Source organism: Camelus dromedarius, chromosome Y, assembly GCF_036321535.1.
Source record: "Camelus dromedarius isolate mCamDro1 chromosome Y, mCamDro1.pat, whole genome shotgun sequence".
Taxonomy (NCBI): domain Eukaryota; kingdom Metazoa; phylum Chordata; class Mammalia; order Artiodactyla; family Camelidae; genus Camelus; species Camelus dromedarius.
Window position 1 is genome coordinate 12,177,362 of NC_087473.1, and position 16,761 is coordinate 12,194,122.

Genomic DNA, 16,761 nt, shown 5'->3' on the forward strand with positions numbered 1-16,761 from the left:
TCCTCTCCCCGAGCCCCGCGCCATGGAGGGCGTCGAGCCCCGTGCGCGGCCGGAGCGCCTGGCGGAGGCCGAGGCGCGGGCGGCCGATGGCGGGCGCCTGGTGGAGGTGCAGCTGAGCGGCGGCGCCCCGTGGGGCTTCACCCTGAAGGGCGGCCGCGAGCACGGCGAGCCTCTGGTCATCACCAAGGTAAGGCATGCCCGGGATCCGCACGGTGACACCCTGGAGGTGGCTGGGGGGCAGGGGACTCGTCGGGGATAGGAGCATTGGAAGGCGCGCCCCGTCGCGCCCCTGGACCCGGGACGCACGTCTGGCCGGGCCACCTGTGGGGACGTGGGCACAGGGACACGTATAGGTGTGTGGTCCGGGCGCCACCTTGGCCGCTTGTGTTGTTTCCCAGTCTTGCTGGCTCCCAGCGCCGCTCAGAGTTTAAATGGCTCCTGTTCCAGGTCCCTTCCCCTCCCCCTCCGGGCCTGTTAGCCTGCCTAGAGGTCGGGGAGGAACGGAGCGGGGGGTGAACAGACCCGTCCCCACCTGTTTGCTTCTCCGCGTCCTTCTTTATGTACCCCTTGGACCTGCGCCTCTTATCATTATAAGAAGCCCAGACTAGCAGCTGCCGCTGCCGCCAGCCTAGCTTTTGGATTCCCTAAAGCCCATTAATATTTACTGACTTCGGGCTTCCATCCCGAGGTCCGCAGCACTCCAGATACCTGCAAAAACATACTGAAACTTTTCAGCGTCCTTTATAAAAGTGGGATTTTATCTCCAGTAATGAGTTCCTAGTCTGTCTCATAAGGAATGTGGGGGGGTGTGTGTAGGGAGTTACTTTAGAACTGAATTCATTTCTCTCAAAACAGAAAACCCATCTTGAAACTTACCAGCTGAACCTGTATCAACCTGTAAAAACACACAAAAAGCAAACCAATCGTCCTGTTTTCTTCTAGTTAAAACTGTCTATTGGTCAGTTTCTCTGGGAAGGTCTGGGCCACACCATTCCTGGGGACAAAGTTCCCTTTAAAATGCAAAAATTCTTGGCTCCTAGAAGCGTTTGAAGGTGACTTACTGGCTTTCTCTGCTTTCCTGCTTCACCACTGCGAGAAGAAATAGTGACTCCTAACCCGCTCTGCCAGGATTGAATTTGGAAAGTGGTGTGGCTTTGTTGTCCAGATAGCAAATGAGACACCAAACTTCTCTATTCTTTGTTTTCTCTCATTTTTATATTTATAAAACTAGAGACTTTGAGGAGAGGCTTGTTTAGGTGTGCACTGTGTTTATGTTGAACTGGGAGAAGAGGCTGTCATTATTACAGATTTCACCAGTGTGCAACCCAGTAATGAACTGTATTCTTTGAAAAGTTGGGGGACAGTCATAGTGTGAACAACTTGTGCAGGAAGGGGACTTTCTGTATATGTGTGTATGAAAGCGTATCAGTCTGTGCTTTTTTAATAGGGCATTTCTGCTGGTAAAAGTGTGAAAGATAGCAGGTAAATTACACCTTTAGTATTTCATGTATTTCTTTTAAAGAAGGACACACACACAATTCAATCTGTCTTCCTTGGACTTGCCTTTATAGCCGATGGAGTTAGTTGTAAAACATTTGAGGTGAAGGCTTGCTTTTTCTTTTTTTTTTTTTTAAGGCTTGCTTTTTAGATTTACACAGTATAAGAAAGCTGGAAGAGACCATAATCTCCAAAATTCAGTTGTTTTACCAGAAGCTGAAGAAAGGGAAAGTGCCTCCTTTCTGTGTACTCCAAGTTCTGAAAAAACCCTGTGTATTCTTAGCGGTTTCTGTTCTCCCTGTCCAGGAGCGCCCTGTTCTCGAAACTGAAGGAGGTGGGCAGGAAAAGCCACGGACACACACCAGGGCCTATTCAGAGCACAGGAGGCAGTTTCTCCCTGATTTGGCTCCTTTCTTGGCTCTCAGTAGTTGCTAAGGTTTTTTGGGTTTTTTTTTGAAAGTTTTTGTGGCTAGCCTGCCAGCAGTGTACACGCTCTGCCTTTCCAGATGGTGCTTCAGGATTCTGCAGAAATAAAAATGTTTGCAATTCTTATCTGAGATGCTTGTATGTCCCTCTGTTAAACTGCTACTAGGTTTTTATAGGTGCTTCGATGTGACTGGAGATTTGTGGTTTCTTTGCTTAGGATGGAGAGGATTCAGGGCAGTCTGGGACATCTGTGCTAAATTTCCACGCACGCTTGTCTATACATGCGTACATGCATGCTTGCACACGAATGTTTCTTAACCACGCATTGTATTGCATGGTATTGGCAGTATTTCACATACTTGTTTTGTCTCCTGGATTAAGTCATCAATGTTGCTTACTTACAATCCAACAGCTGGTGATTAACTGTCACATTATTAGGAAAAGGATGAAGGAAAGCGTGTCCGTTATAACCACTTAAATAATGGAAATAGTCGGTTGTGATGGAGTTGGGGGGGATTGTTCCACCACCAGAATTTGGATTAATCCAAGCTGTGAATCTTCCTTTCTCAATAGCTATTGAAAAATCTTTAGGGCTCATTAAATAATAGTTCTTCTAATAGTTTTTTTTTTTGCATTAAAAAAACCCTTGTAATTAAATAGTTACATATTAGAGCCCTGAGAGATTATACAGATCATTTCTAACAGAATCTGACTTGGAAGAAACCTGATCCAGTGCAAGAAGATACACCCTTTTTATGATGATGAGTGTCTGGTTTGAGAGCTTCCGGGGAGTGTGTACATCTTAGAACTGCAAATGATGCCAAGAACAAGGCTGGTTCAATCCCTGATCTCCCGATGGAGTTTGTTAGCCCATTTTAGAGATGAAACAGCTAAGACCAAGGGAGGTTAAATGGTGTGCCTGGAGGTCACAAACCTGGCAAGTCTTAGAAGGACCCTGAGGACAAGCTCTTGATTCTCAGTGTCCCTGCTTCCCCTCCAGTCAGTGCCACCTGCTCTCAGCTGGAATCACTTGCAGTGCTACGTTCAATAACTTTGTCACATCCAGTCGGTGATATTCTGTGCTGGATCATTCTTCTTGGTGGGGTTGTCCTGTGTCTGGTGGAAGTACCGCAGCTTCCCCCACCTCTACCCACTGGCACCCCTCCTCCGGGGGTGACAACCAAAAAAAAGTCCACAGACACTGCCAAATGTCCCCTGGGCACACAGTCACCCTGGCTAGGTTGACTGTATATCACTTTTGCTTTGAAAGGGTTTTAGCTTTCAAAGCTCGTACTTAATTCTTCTTTTTGAAGGTCCTGGCCTGTTGGGTGGTGTGCTCGGAGGCCCCTGGTGTAGCCAGGCTTGGCGTGGAGGGCTGTTTTCTTCCTAAGCGCTGGCCCTGATAATAGGCTTTATTTACATAGTAAAACTCAAACAAATACTTGCTTCATCTGCATTTTTGTAGCTGGAAAAAAGGAAATCGAAGCAGGAACTCCCGAGGGCTGTGTTTTATGGGCTTTCAGCAGAGCTGCCTTTTCTCCGGGTTTTCTTTCCTCTGGATTGAGGTTGAAGGGAAACTGACTTCCCAGGAGTGGCATTCCTGGAATGTGAGGTGCATGTGTGAGGTCCCGCTGAAAGGTGGCAACCGGATTTGTAACCACTCAGTACACTTACACTGACTTGCAGCCTGACGTTTTACTGGGGCTGGAAAATACACAAAACCCCATTTGTCCACGCTGCTGTCCACAAAGGAGCAGAAATAACGTCCATGCCCTGAGAAACTACAAAGACTTTGACTTGTTGGATTTCTGAGACAGTGCTTTGCTGCGAGACATTTCAGGAGCTGCGTGAGGAGAGCCGACGTCGTCCGTGGCCCTGCTGTTTTTGCGGGTTCCTTTCCCCATCATCTCAGCAAGTGTAAAACTTCAGTGGGGGCAGGGAGGGGCCTGATTTCTCAAATGTCACCGGAGGGGCTAGAATTCCAAAAAGGCAGTTGGGGATCCATTAGGAAGCATTCAGCGTGCCAGCTGGGTGTCAGCATGCCCCCTGCGGCCTCAGGAATGTTTGTTAATGGGAAGGAATGAAGCCCCAGCCCCTCCTTTTCACCACTTCTTAGAGTCCTCCCTACCCCCCATGGTGTCCCTTCCCTCCAAGAATGCTGGCATCTTAGCCACGACCTCCAAAGAAGACAGTAGTTTGGGCCTGGCCTGGTTCCAAGGGTGGCTCTTTTGGGAACCCATTGATTTTCAAGTTGCCTTTGGGGGACAGAAGCATCCTGGAAGGATGCCCCGGCCTGAGGCGCCCTCTCACTGGGCTTCAGACCAGGAAACGTTGCACTGGATGCGAGGCTCAGTCCTTTAATGTCCTTCCTAGTTTGAATGCTGAGGGTGGGATAGCAGGGAGTCAGGACACGTGTCTGTGGGGCGTGGGGGCACACAGCCAGGTGGCTAATGTCCTGTGTCCACCGCTAGCCAGAGCTCCTGACAGCGAGGGTTCAGGGCGGAGACTGGCTGTGGCTGGTGGGTCCGGGGGAGGCACATTCCGTACTGGTCTGAAAAGGGGCTCCCTTTTACAGAGCTGTGCTGAGTCATGGTCATTGGTGACCTGGCAGCCCTGGCCCGGAGATGTTGTCCTGATGTCCATATGTATGTCCCCAAGAGTCACTTTCTTTGTCAGTTACTGCTAAAGGTCTGGAAAAAGAGCGATGTGTTGAATTCAGCATGGGAGCTGGTGGAGCTAAGCCTGTCGGGATTCTGCTTGCTTTCTGTGTTTCAGCACAGTCCAGCGTCAGCAAGTGCGCTCAGGAGCACCGCCACCTGCCCAGGGTCCAGAGAGGTGAGCGGTGGGTGGGGAGGGGCTGCGGGTACTGCTCTGGCCGCGGCAGCCCCTGGGCGCTGTGAGGGCCCAGCCGCGTTGAGGCCCCCTGCAGCCTTCTGATTATTTGGAGCAGTGTCATTCTAAAGGCTCATTTGTATTTAAGAATTAATAGTGCGGTTAAAAAAAATAGTGAGTTTTTTTTCCCCTGTGCTGAAAGACCTTTTCAGTCGGTAGACCTGCCTTACCAACGGCCATTCAAATATCTCTTTATCACCCTGTCCCAGCCTTTGCCTTACTCTGTCCTGCGAGTGCTCAGCACCGGTCCTCCAGAGGTGTTTTGGGTGCGGAAGTGGGAAGTCAGGTAAAGAGTCTGGAGTCTGCAGCTTTGGGTTTCACCTGGCGGAGGGTCCTTCCTCTCCTAGAAGTTAATTCAGCATGACTCACATCTGTAAATCCAGAGACTTCGACAGTGGGCAAAGCTCTAAACTTCAGCTGTGCCTCAAGCTTCTTCACTGTGATGGCGTTTACTCTTCCTGGTTCAGTTAGGAGTATTTCTTAACATGACCTAACATCCATCTTTGGAAAAAAAGAAAACGAGTTTGCCTGAGAGCTATGTGTAGAAGAGAATGAGAATGAAAGGCTCATAAAAATAGTCATTTTCACCTTGGGCCAGCAAGCTGGGATTTCTTAACTCACCTTCCTAGTTCACGGCCAGAGAAACTGGGCTCCTAGCTTGGAAAGGGCTGGTTTGTCTGGAGAGCAGCTGGGAGTCGTCCCCTTGGCAGAGCTGTTTTGTGTCAGCATGCAAATAAACCTGGCTTTGTGGGTTTCTCCAGGGCTCTGTGGAGCTTTTCTTTTTGTCCACTGGGCACAGTGTAAATATTCGACAAGATAATTTAAGGGTTTAAAGGCTGAGCAGACTTTTGATTCAGTCTCACCTCTTTTCCTTTCAGACACTGTAGTCAGGCTTGGGGCCATCCTTTGAGGAGAAATTCTGCAAGCCATGCCTCTTCTGGGCTGAAGCTTCCACCCACATGAAGAATTCTAAAAGCTCAGGGTTGCACAGCGCTCTTTTGGTCTTTTTTAAAACCTTGCTAGTGTCCAACACAGGGAGGGTGTGTTCTGGAAGAATTGTTTTCCTGTAACTGTGTTGGATGGGATATTTGCATGGCCATGTGGTTGATGGAGCCTCTTCCGTTTAGCAGTGTGAGTGTTACAACAGCCTCTCTTTGAGGGGAACACGTCTTAGTAGAAGGACAGTGGTGGTGTATCATTAAAAAAATAATTGGACTAATCTTGCTTTAAGTTCAAACAGACAGGGTTGTTTGAAAAGCCAGGAGGTTCAGAATTACAAAGCAAAAGTAACTTTTTTTTTTTTTTTTTTTTTTTTACCTTTGCTGTTTTTGAAATCTCTGGAGTGTTAAGCAGGAGGCCATGTCAGCAGCCTCTGTTGGGTGGTGGGTAGGGAGGACACAGCTCTGGAGGGGCTGGGAAAGGTTGGGACAGCTTTTCTCTGGGCCAAAGAAGACTTCAGGTCAAAGGCAAATTGTGAAGGTCGCCAAGAACCCAGGCAGGGTGGATCCTCAGAGGCAACATTTTTACTTTTTCATGGGAGGAAAGGGACAAAGTGTTAGTGTATCTTTTTGAGTTTTGTTTTAATTTTTATCAAAGTGGCTCTTGCACAGTTTAAATAATCAAATAGTTCTTGGGGGCTTGTTATCATACCAGCAGCTCCACACTGTCACTTCCTCTTCCCTAGAGAAGCTATTGAAACTTTTTAGCGGATTTCTTTTGGCGTTTGCTTATGTTCTATGTTGCTGTTACTTGTGTTTGTTCCATTTTAGGGTAACTATTACCTTCCCACTGCAGCAGCCTGGGATTTAGTCTTTTTTCCCACACACCACTTTCCCGCCAGCTACCCAGAAGCATTTCTTGGGCCCCCATACTCCCAGCGTAACGACGTCATAATAATGGTTAGAAGGGTTTTCAACCTTAGCACTATCCACATTAGAGGCCAGATAATTCTTTGCGCTGGGGCTGTCCTGTGCGTTGTAGGATGGTGAGCAGCACCCTGGCCTCCACCCACTAGATGGCAGTGCAGATTCCCCCATCCGCCATAATTGAGATGATCAAAAGCATCTCCAGACGTTGCCACATGTGCCCTGGGGGACCAAAATCGCCCCCTTTGAGAACCACTGGGTTGGCAGTATTCAGTGTTCACGTTATTTTGAATTCCAGTGCTATAAGCCTGTAGTGCAAGCTATGGTTATTTCTCTTGCACGAGTCTTCATAATCACAGGGTTAATGATAGACTTTGTTTCTTTGCGTGGTTTTCTATGTGCTTAACACTGATTCAGCCTCCAAATCTTCCCCAACCGTGAGAGCTCTTTTACTGTATTCAGACACACAGGGGGTGGACTTTTGAGACCTCCTCTGTCGGAAAGTGCCGTTATTTTACCTTGACAGTAAGTGGATTGTTGAGTGTGGGGGTATGAGTTGGCGAGTTTTCCCTGCGCACTGTCTTTGCAGGTGGTGTTCTAGTCTCTTCTGGTGTACAGTACTGTTGGGGAGGCGAGAAAACTATGTTTCTTTTTTCTTTCTTTTTTTTTTAGAGATGCCTCTAATTTTTCCTGTCTTATTTTAAATTTCTCTGTATTTTTCTTCTACTTGGGAGACTTTGGGCAACCTTATCTTTCAATGCTTCCATTGAGTTTTAAATGTGTACTTTCAGAAGTTTTTTTTTTTTTTTTTTTTTCATGTCTGCCCCTTATTCTGGCCACCAGTTTACTATGGGAAGACTTTGAGCTCGAGTTTCAATGTGTCTCCTAGAGAGTTTGTTACTGATTTTGACCACTGAGTTTTGGGCGTGTAGAGAAATATTTAATGCAGACGCACATCTATTGCTCAGCGCTGGAGCCTCAGCTGCGCTACTTACAGGCCACTGGAAGTGATTATTTTCTGCTTTCCACCAAAACCTTTTCTTGAGTAATACTGTTTTTTCTTTTTGTAGTATGCGTGAAAGGTCACTCTTTCACATCAATGTGACATTCAGAAGAATAGGATTTTAAACAGTGGTTTGGGAAGTGACAATGGCGGGAAGTGAGGGTTAGATACCGCCATGACAGCAAGCCCCATTTCTTCACTGCTTTGCTCTCGGGCAGTAGGAAATCTTCCAGGGCACTGACTTGGACCCACAGGCCTGGTAGAGATGCTGCCTGCCCACTGGACTCCCCACGTCCTCTTCCTCTGGACACACTGCTGGACCACATTTCCCAGCTTCCCTTGCAGCTGTGTGGCCATGTGACAGTTCTACCCAGTCCAGTGTGAGTAGAAGTGATGTGGGCCATTTAGGGCCTGCACTGCTTCCCCTCTGGTTGTCTGGAATGAAGACGGCCCTAGGCCCCACCTCATCAGCACGGGCCCCTGAGTGCCCGAGGGGGCAGCTGCTCCTCGCGTGGTTACCCTCCTAGTAGTACCAGTGTGAGAGCAGACAGAAGCCTCTGTCATCATCGGGCCGTCGCACATTTCTTGGATTACTTGCTATAGGAGTAGACCATTCTAAGAAGTGAAATCTGGAGAGAAAGCAAAAGTTTTCCGTTTCACAAATACACTAGCTTTGAGAGACTGATTTATATGTTAACTTACACCCATGCAGGAGGGGTGATTATTTACCGTGTAGAAGGAATCACTGTGGGTGTCCAGTTAGCACGTGGCTTATTCCCTGCACGCTTATTACATAGAATGAGACCTGCACACCCAGAGGTTCAGCATCTTTCCACCTTAGCTTTTTCTCTCACCTGGTAATTTAATTTTCTGTCTTGCTTTACCTTCCCCTTTTTGCCTGGGAGATGTGGGGAGGTGGGACAGAGGCGGGGAGAACCCTCAGTCCGGCCCTCAGGTAGGGCTGACCCGAGGAGAGGAGAGTCGGGGGCCAGCTGCTGGCATGACATCAGGGAGTAGAACTGTCTTCTGGTAAATTATCCTTTACTTACCGCTTTGGTTACAGCTCAGAAGGTGTTGCCTGGGAGGCTTACACGTTAAATCCTCATGGACTGAGCTGCCTCTGGCAGGAGAAAGAAGTCTGATCTTATGTGGCAGACTGTTCCTTTCCCTGGGGGACAGAGCATAGACACCTGAGGTGGACTGTCGAAGAGAGGGAGATAAGATGAGTGCGGAGTAAAGCTGGCCCCAGAGGAAGGTGGCTTTGCGGAGGGGGTCTGAGGGTTTGGGGCAGCGAGTGCTAAGAGGGGTGGGGAAGGAGGGCCTCTTCTGTCCCAGGTGTTGGGCAGTATGGAAACCTGCGAAGCGGAGGACGGGTTCCAGGGGCCTGGAGCCCCTGGACTGGTGGCCCTCCCTGTCTTTAACAAGAGGCGAAGGGATTCTTTGCCTGTGGCTTGGAAATGCTGAAGTTGACAAAATTCTGCTGCTGATAAAATTCTGCCTCTGTCTGTGTGAATCATGACACGTTTGTAAATTTGTCAACACAGTGATATTTATCTCTGCTAATTGTACATGTGCTTATCAGTTTGTAAGCGTCATGAGACTGTTTTTTCTTGTTGCAGAAACATTAAGACCATCTTTAAAAAATTGAAAGTAAAGGAAAAAATCATCAGTAGCCTAAAATATATAATAATCTTATTTCTGGTAGTGCAACTGTTGTGAATGTTTTTCCCGTCTCAGTGGAATTCTTGGCTTTCTACCATGCAGATCTACTTTTGAATTGCTTGAAGATAATGCTCTTAAGGGTTACGGTGTCGACAATCTTTGGAATCAGATGGTAGCTTAAAGGAAGGTTACTTTTGTGTACGCGTCTTGGAATTTAAAAAATTTTATATTTTGTTATTGTGGCATATATTGTGATTTAGCTTTTTCTAAACGGGCCTATAACAAAGGAAGCCCTAACTTTGGGAAAACTGAGTAGTTTTCTATTGATCCAACAACTGTGTGCTTTCTTGTTCTGTGCAGCGTTTCTTTTAATTTGCATGAATGTTTGGATGCCTGAATGTTGAATGAAAGTTTGGAAAGGAAACATCTGGACTTGGAAAGACAGGCCTGCTGCTGCTTGAATCGTATTCATTTTGTGTTCATTTCCCCACCAAGATCCTACACGGCCGAGGCCACTGCGGTTTACGAGCTGCGGTGGGGTTGCTGTTTCCCATCTCCTCCCCGCTTTCGGTGGCTGGTGTTTGGGAGAAAGGCCTTGAGAACCTCATAGCACTGTGTGTGCTTGTGGAATTTTGCCCCCAAGGGTAAGTTTAACGTCCTCTGCTGGTTATCCAGGATGCTCCTCCTCGTGCCCGAGGCAGGAACCAGGTTTGCTTTTAGAGTCTGAGTCTCACTTTATCCCTGTTGTGATTGCCCTCCTGAGAGGTAGCTGTCTCGATTATGGGAGAACTGTCTTCCTGACTGCTGTGGGAGCGGCCTTTACCGGCTCTCTCCCCCTTGGCCATCCTCGCTGTGTAGGTTTCTCCTGGAGAGCCATCCTTTTTCTCTCCTTTCTTGGCCAGGTGGCCTCATGCGCTGCAGGAGGCCAGCAGACGGCTCCCAGGTCTCTGGGTGCAGCCCCAGCCTCCGGAACGGCCCCTTGGCGCTGCCGAGGCCCCCAGTGTGATGCAGATAGAGAATGTTCATCTCCCTGCACCTTCCCTAGTTCTCCTGCACTGTTGAAGGTGTATCCCCAAATCCAGGAGTCATCCTTGACACCTCTCTCCCTGGCACCTTCCATGTCCAACTGATCGCTGAGTCCTCGGACCTACATGTCTTGCGTTTGTAGCTTCTCTTACCCCCCTGATGTCACTGCCTCCGTGATTGCTCACCAGGACCGGTCTCCAACTTGCCCACCGCGTCTGGACTCCCTGCCTGCCGACCTCGGGTGGCGTGTATGCCAAACCCAGCTGGGCTTCGCAGGCTCTTGCTGGAAGGGCCCTGGTAACTCCTCGTGGGGCGCCTTACCTGTGTGCAGAAGGTTCTTTACGTTTTATCTCCTGCCCATTCCCAGCCTCTTCCACTGTCACTTCTCCTACCTTGACTAAGGAAGGGGCCTTAGTGTTTCTAAAGAACACGGCCAGACATGTTGTGAAGGCGCTACAGAGTGATGCTTCTCAGGCCTGGCAGTGGCGGGGGTGACCTGCACCCCGGAACTTGGGCAGTGGGAGGAAAACCAAGATGCAGAGCGGCCCCGAGTCCTGGTCTCCTGTAAAGAGGGTGGTCCTGCCCCACCACGAAAAGGAGAGCAATCAGTGCTTGTGTCAGAATCCCAAGACGGAGGCACTTGTTTTGCTCTCTTCTTTTCCAGATTGCTTGTAGCAGGGTGCTGCTTTGTCCTGGAAAGGAGCGAGTGCTCACACATTTAAAGGAAGCCCTGCCCGAATCCCCAGAGGGCTGCCCTGACTCTCAGTCCCCTGCCCTCCCACTAATGCTTCCCAAGTCCCTTTGGAACCAGACTTCAGTGTCGCAGGCAGGTTGAGGATGGGCTGGCCCGGTGAGTGTCGGGGAGGCAGAGGGCCTGACCCATGACCAGCCTGGGGGGCAGGCCCAGCTGAGCACGTGACCCCAGGCTGGTGCCCTGGCGGAGGTGTGGGGGAGTGGGGTCTTCCTGCGGATCCACATAGTGGCCACAGTCTGACTTCCTGGTGGTCCTCGTGGGCCCGAGTGCATTCTGTTGTCTGGGTCTTCGTGCATTTCTTCCAAGTGTGCACCCTCTCAGATGAAAGGTGTATTGTACAGTGTTTGAGGAAGCCCCTTCCCTGTCCTGGGGTGGCTGGAGAGGGTGCAGGGTAGGCCTGCCTGAATTTTTTTTATCTTAAGTTTTGAAAATTAAAAAAACTGAAATATAAGTCACATACCACAAAGTGCACCCTTTAAAAGTATACAGTTGGGTGGTTTTTACTACACTCGCTGCGCTGTGCAGCCCACAGTCTATGTAATATGATCTAAATGAACATTTTTGTCACCCCAAATAGGAATGTGCTTGTGAGCAGTCACTCCCCATCCCCACCGCTCCAGCCCCAGGCCAGCACGAATCTCCTTCCTGTCTCCGTGGGCTTGCCTCTTTTGGCCATTTCATCAAATGGAATCACACAGTGTGACCCCGTGCGTCTGGCTATTTTCACTCAGTGTAATGTTTTCGAGGCTCATCCACATTGTAGCCTGTCAGTACTTCATTCCTTTTTTTTTTTTTTTTTTGTCTTGATAATTTTTAAAAAATATATTTTTATTTAAGTATAGTCAGTTTACAATGTTGTGTCAGAGCTTCATTCCTTTTAATGGCAGAGTAATACTCCATTACAGGGATGGAGTGCATTTTGTTTATCCATTTGTTGGTGATCAGGTCAGTTAGGGCTCCAGTCGGGGCCTTTGAGTGCAGAAGTGCATTAGAGCCCATTTCTCTGTGTGACTTAAAATCTTAAAAAAAAAATTTTTTTTGTTGCTGGGGGTAGGTGATTAGATTTATTTATTTTTTTTCTGAGGAGGTACTGGGGATTGAACCCAGGACCTTGTGCTTGCTAAGCATGCACTCTACCACTTGAGCTATATCCTCCTCCCACTTAAAATCTGTCTTAAGATAAATTTTTAAAGTGTAAAAATCCTCAGGATTTTATAAAATTGCATGCCCCCCTTTCTCTGAAATCCATGTGAAGTACCAGAAGTCTCAACTTGGCAATAAACATACTCATGATATTTCTAATATTTGGACGATCCTCTCTAAACTAGAGGTCAGCAGACTTTTCCTGCAGAAGGCAGAGTGTTTTTGGCTTTGTGGACTGAACAACTCCTCCCTGCTGCTGTGGCCTGAAAACAGTCATAGACAAGGTGGAGAGGCAGAGGGAGGCCACCCCAGCAAGCTTTTCACAGTGGGGTCCCAGACAGGCAGCATCAGTATCACCCAGGGACTTGTTACATGCACAGTCTTGGCCCCACTCCAGACCCTCTAAACTCCAAACTAGGAGTCCGCTGGGAGCTGCCCAGGTGGTTTGATGCTGGCTCCAGTTTGAGAACTGCTTCTCTGGAGAGGTGTGGCCCGTCTGCCGTTTGCATCAGAATTAGCAAGTGCAGACCCACTGAGTCTGGGTTCCTGGTGCCCAGGATTCTGAATTTTAACCATGGTCTCAAGATGGTCTTATGCCCGTGGAATAAGAACCAGTTTCTAAAGCAGTGCGTCTCTGGACCAGTAGAGGGAATGAGGAAGGTGTCAGGGAACTTCTCAAGGACTTGAGTGGAGAGGTTAGTGAGAAGAGGGTGAGTGTGGAAGATTGGGGTGAGGTGGCTCAGCATTACTCTATTATGAAATGTGCCTGGAGTCCCTGGTCCCAGAAGGTGGATTTCTTTCTCCTAACACCTCATGTGTATCCTGCAGCTGGGAGTTCCTGGAATTGAAATTAAGCCCCTCTAATATAGCTATTACACACCACATTTCCTAATGCGTGTGTTCAGGATTGGAAACGAGAACAGGTCAAGAGCATCCTTCGTGATTCCATTGATATCAGATGTGCAGCACAGGCAGGTGCGCGGAGACAGAGCTGGCTGGCGGTTGTCAGGGGCAGGTTTGGGAGGGGGCTGCGGGTGGGCGGAGAATGTGCTGGAATTAGAGAATTCGTGTACTCACACAGCTGAGTATACTAAACACCAGTGAATTTACACTTTAAAGGGGTGAATTTTGTGGAATGTGAGTTATAGCTCAATAAAGCTGTTATTTAACATAAAGAAATGGATCAAACTGGCCAGCCCTATTCTTGAGTTGCCGAGACCCCCCGAGAGGAGGCTGACTGGAAGGCCCCTTGCAGACCTGATCCTCTGGGCAGATTCTTTTGGCTCCCACCGTGCACATCACGGGATTCCTCTGCTGGTGGGGGTCGGACCCACAGGCAGACAGCCTGGGGAGACAGTCAGTGCTCCTTCCTCAGGGAGAATCAGCCCTGACAGCTGGAGGACCTCCTGGGCTGGGGAGAGGGCTCCCCGGTGCTGTTCCTGCAGGTCAGAGGAAGGGGAGGAGGCTGCAGGAGGTGAGGTGGGCCCTGGGAGCCAGGGAAGGTTTTAAAGCAGGAGGTGGTGGCAGGGGTCTCTCTGCAGCAGAAGGCAAATGGGTGCAGGGGTGTGGGGGAGGAATCAGGCTCCTGGTGCTGACAAAGAAAAGCAAGGGGTCTGAGTGGTACCCTGAGTCACAGCAGGGCCACCTGGCGCTTGGATGGAGGATGCTGGAGGTGGCCCTGAATAAGCTGTGGCTGCAGGTGCCAGTCGCCTCTCCCTATCCTGCCTGATGGAGGCCCAGGGCTGGGCAGGGATGGGAGTCCCAGCTCCTATGTGCAGGTGGCACCTCCAGAAAGCTCTGGGAAGGGAGCAGGTGTGTGCAGGGCAGACCCGGCCCTGCTTCTTTGCCCAGGTGTGATGGGCAGGTGCTGTCTCAACTGGCTCGCCCAGGGCCACGGGGAACAGGTTTGCTGGGGCGCCTCCCCACGGGCCTTGGTCCCTTCCTGCCGGCTCCTAACAACACTTGGCTGGAGTTGTTTCTGTGTTACCATGCTTGGTCCTAGCTGCTTCTAAAGGGAAGGAATCAGGTGGGAAAAGTTCCCTGAGACTGAGAATTATTAACGAGTAGTTGTCTAGTTGAGTCATTTGAGTTACTTTGACTTAACTTTTCTCCTTTTAACAGAACAGCAGTCAAAATAAGGATAAAACAGACAGAACAAAGGACAGGTATCGGCTGGGCTTTCCTGGAAGGGAAGATTAGAGGCATTTTCCTTTCCTTGAAATAACCTGCAGCCAGCGCTTCCTGGTGAAGACTGAATGTCAGGAGCTCTGGAAGTGACAGGAAAGCTGAAGGATCAGTTGTCCCTGTCACTAACAGAGTTACGGAGAGTGTCTCCACCTGGAAGTGTGTTCCCTGTTTGAGGGGTTACAGACCCCATGTAGAAATGACCTCTGTGCATAATGGGAAAAAAATAATTTAAAAGTCCTGTCCAACTGGGAGGGACAGTAAATATCAAACAACCGTGGGCAGAGCAGCCTGCTCTTGGGGGATCCAGTTCCAGAAGGAGCATTAAGGGCCAGTCTTCCTTTGTGAATTAGCCCAGAAGAAACAGTACTAATCCCCACAAATCTGTAACTCATCAGATGGATGGCCTCATTTTGCAGACTGACAACCATTCTGGTTATGTGACTACTGCCAAATTAATTGCACTCTAGGATAAAAATCTATAGTTATATAATCTAATAAATCTTTTCTGTGTTTCGTTCTTTTATTTCTTGTTTTTTTTTTTTTTTTACTTTTTACCTTTCCTCACTATTCTTTTTAATTTTTATTTAAAAATTTTTTTAAATTCTTATTTTTTATTGAAATGTACTCAATTCACAATGTTAGTTTCATGTGTTCAGCAAAGGAATTCAGTTATACATATCCATATATACATATATATTTTCAGATCCTTTTTTTTATAGGTTTACTTACTTTATTTTTATTTATTTTTAAATTTATTGATTTACTTATTTTTTTAACGGAGGTACTGGGGATTAGAACCCAGGACCTCCTGCATGCTAAGCAGGCACTCTACCACTGAGCTATATACCCTCCCTCCTTTCTTGTTATTCTTAATCATAGATTGTATTTGAATTGTCACCAGGTTATACTTTTTGTAGTTATGCCTTCATCTAAAATTGCACAGTGTGCCATGAAAATGTAATCGAGGATTAGTCACTATTCTCAGAAAGAAGGAGGATCTGTACAAAGTCACTTTTGGTTTTCTGCTTTGTTTTGTTTTTGGTAGCAATCATGAAATTATGGTCCAGATTTAAGTGAGGAAACACCATTGAGGTTTTAGGTGAACGAGGTTACTAGATTCTGGGTTTTCCCTCAAATCTTTCTAGTATAACTGTTTAAGAAAAAATCACTGATTTCTAGATAAGAGAAGGGAACATGCAAGTTCAGCTCCATGAACCTCGAAGTCTTCATTGATTCTCCCTCCTCCCCAGGAATAATGCATTTGGACCAAAGTAGCTGCAGGAACTCCTTAGTTCCCGGTTTCAGAGCCTCTGTGTCCAGGGAACACTGATGGGGACTGGAATGCGGGCGGGCGGCGGATCTATAGCCCCGCTGTGCTTCTGTGATCCCAGCACTCAGGAATCCTGCCCTTTTGAACTGTGCAGGGTCTTAGCCAGGCCGGGCCAGTTAATGTGGCTGTTTTCCCCCATTAGGACGCCGCACTAGGGCTCAGGCCCTGGGATGTGCAGGGAGACATGCTCCAAGCCAAACATGGCCACAAGTCCCTGGTGGGTCCCCACTCACAGGGACTGCCAGCTTCTTAGCTGCGTGGGGTGCTCAGGATAGCTCCTGGAAAGGAATGAGGCATTTTCACTTCTTTTAATGAAGGAGCTCCTTTTCAGATGTGATGGAGTAAAAGCAGGAAAGATTCCTCCAAAGTGAAAGGTCCTTATTCTGACACTGTGAGCTTTGGAAGAATAAGCCCTAAATATCAAAATGCAGAGGTTATAGAGTAACAGGTGCTTGGAACAGCTTTAAAGGGCTCAGTCTAGAAAATTCAAGCTTTAAAAAATTTCTTTCTGGCTCAATATTAAAGAGAAAAGCAGACTGCCCTTGAACAGAAGGAAAGGAATTTCGAGGAATGTATTTTAAGTCTGCTTCATTCACCGAGGTGATTACGCCATGACTGTCCTTAGTAGAGACCACATTGTGTAATTAGTCCTTGCTTCAGGAAAACGGTATTTGTCCGAATAGCCCTGTGAGAGCATGAAATTTTATTCTTTCTTCTTTCAATTGAAGTAGAGTGGGTTTACAATGTTGTGTTAATTTCTGGTGTGTAGTATAGTGATTCAGTTATACATATATATATTCCTTTTCAGATTCTTTTTCATTATAGGCTATTACAAGGTATTGAATATAGTTCCCTGTGCGATACAGTAGGACCTTGTGGTTTATCTTGAAATTTTAATTTTCGCTTTTACAGGTTTTGGGTTTTCACCAGATGGCGAGGCTCTTGTGTTCTGTTCCCGTAATCCAGCTGCGGATGA

At 47.9% G+C, this 16,761-nt stretch overlaps 1 protein-coding gene across 1 annotated transcript in view; it reads left to right on the top strand.

Annotated features, from left to right (window-relative positions):
- LOC135320353 (protein Shroom2-like) overlaps positions 1–16,761 on the top strand; it is a 113,636-nt gene continuing 96,875 nt past the window's right edge. Inside the window, exon 1 of the mRNA XM_064483437.1 lies at positions 1–187. Within this exon, the coding sequence (XP_064339507.1) occupies positions 23–187 (165 nt within the window). The 5' untranslated portion in view covers positions 1–22. The remainder of the gene's footprint in view (positions 188–16,761) is intronic.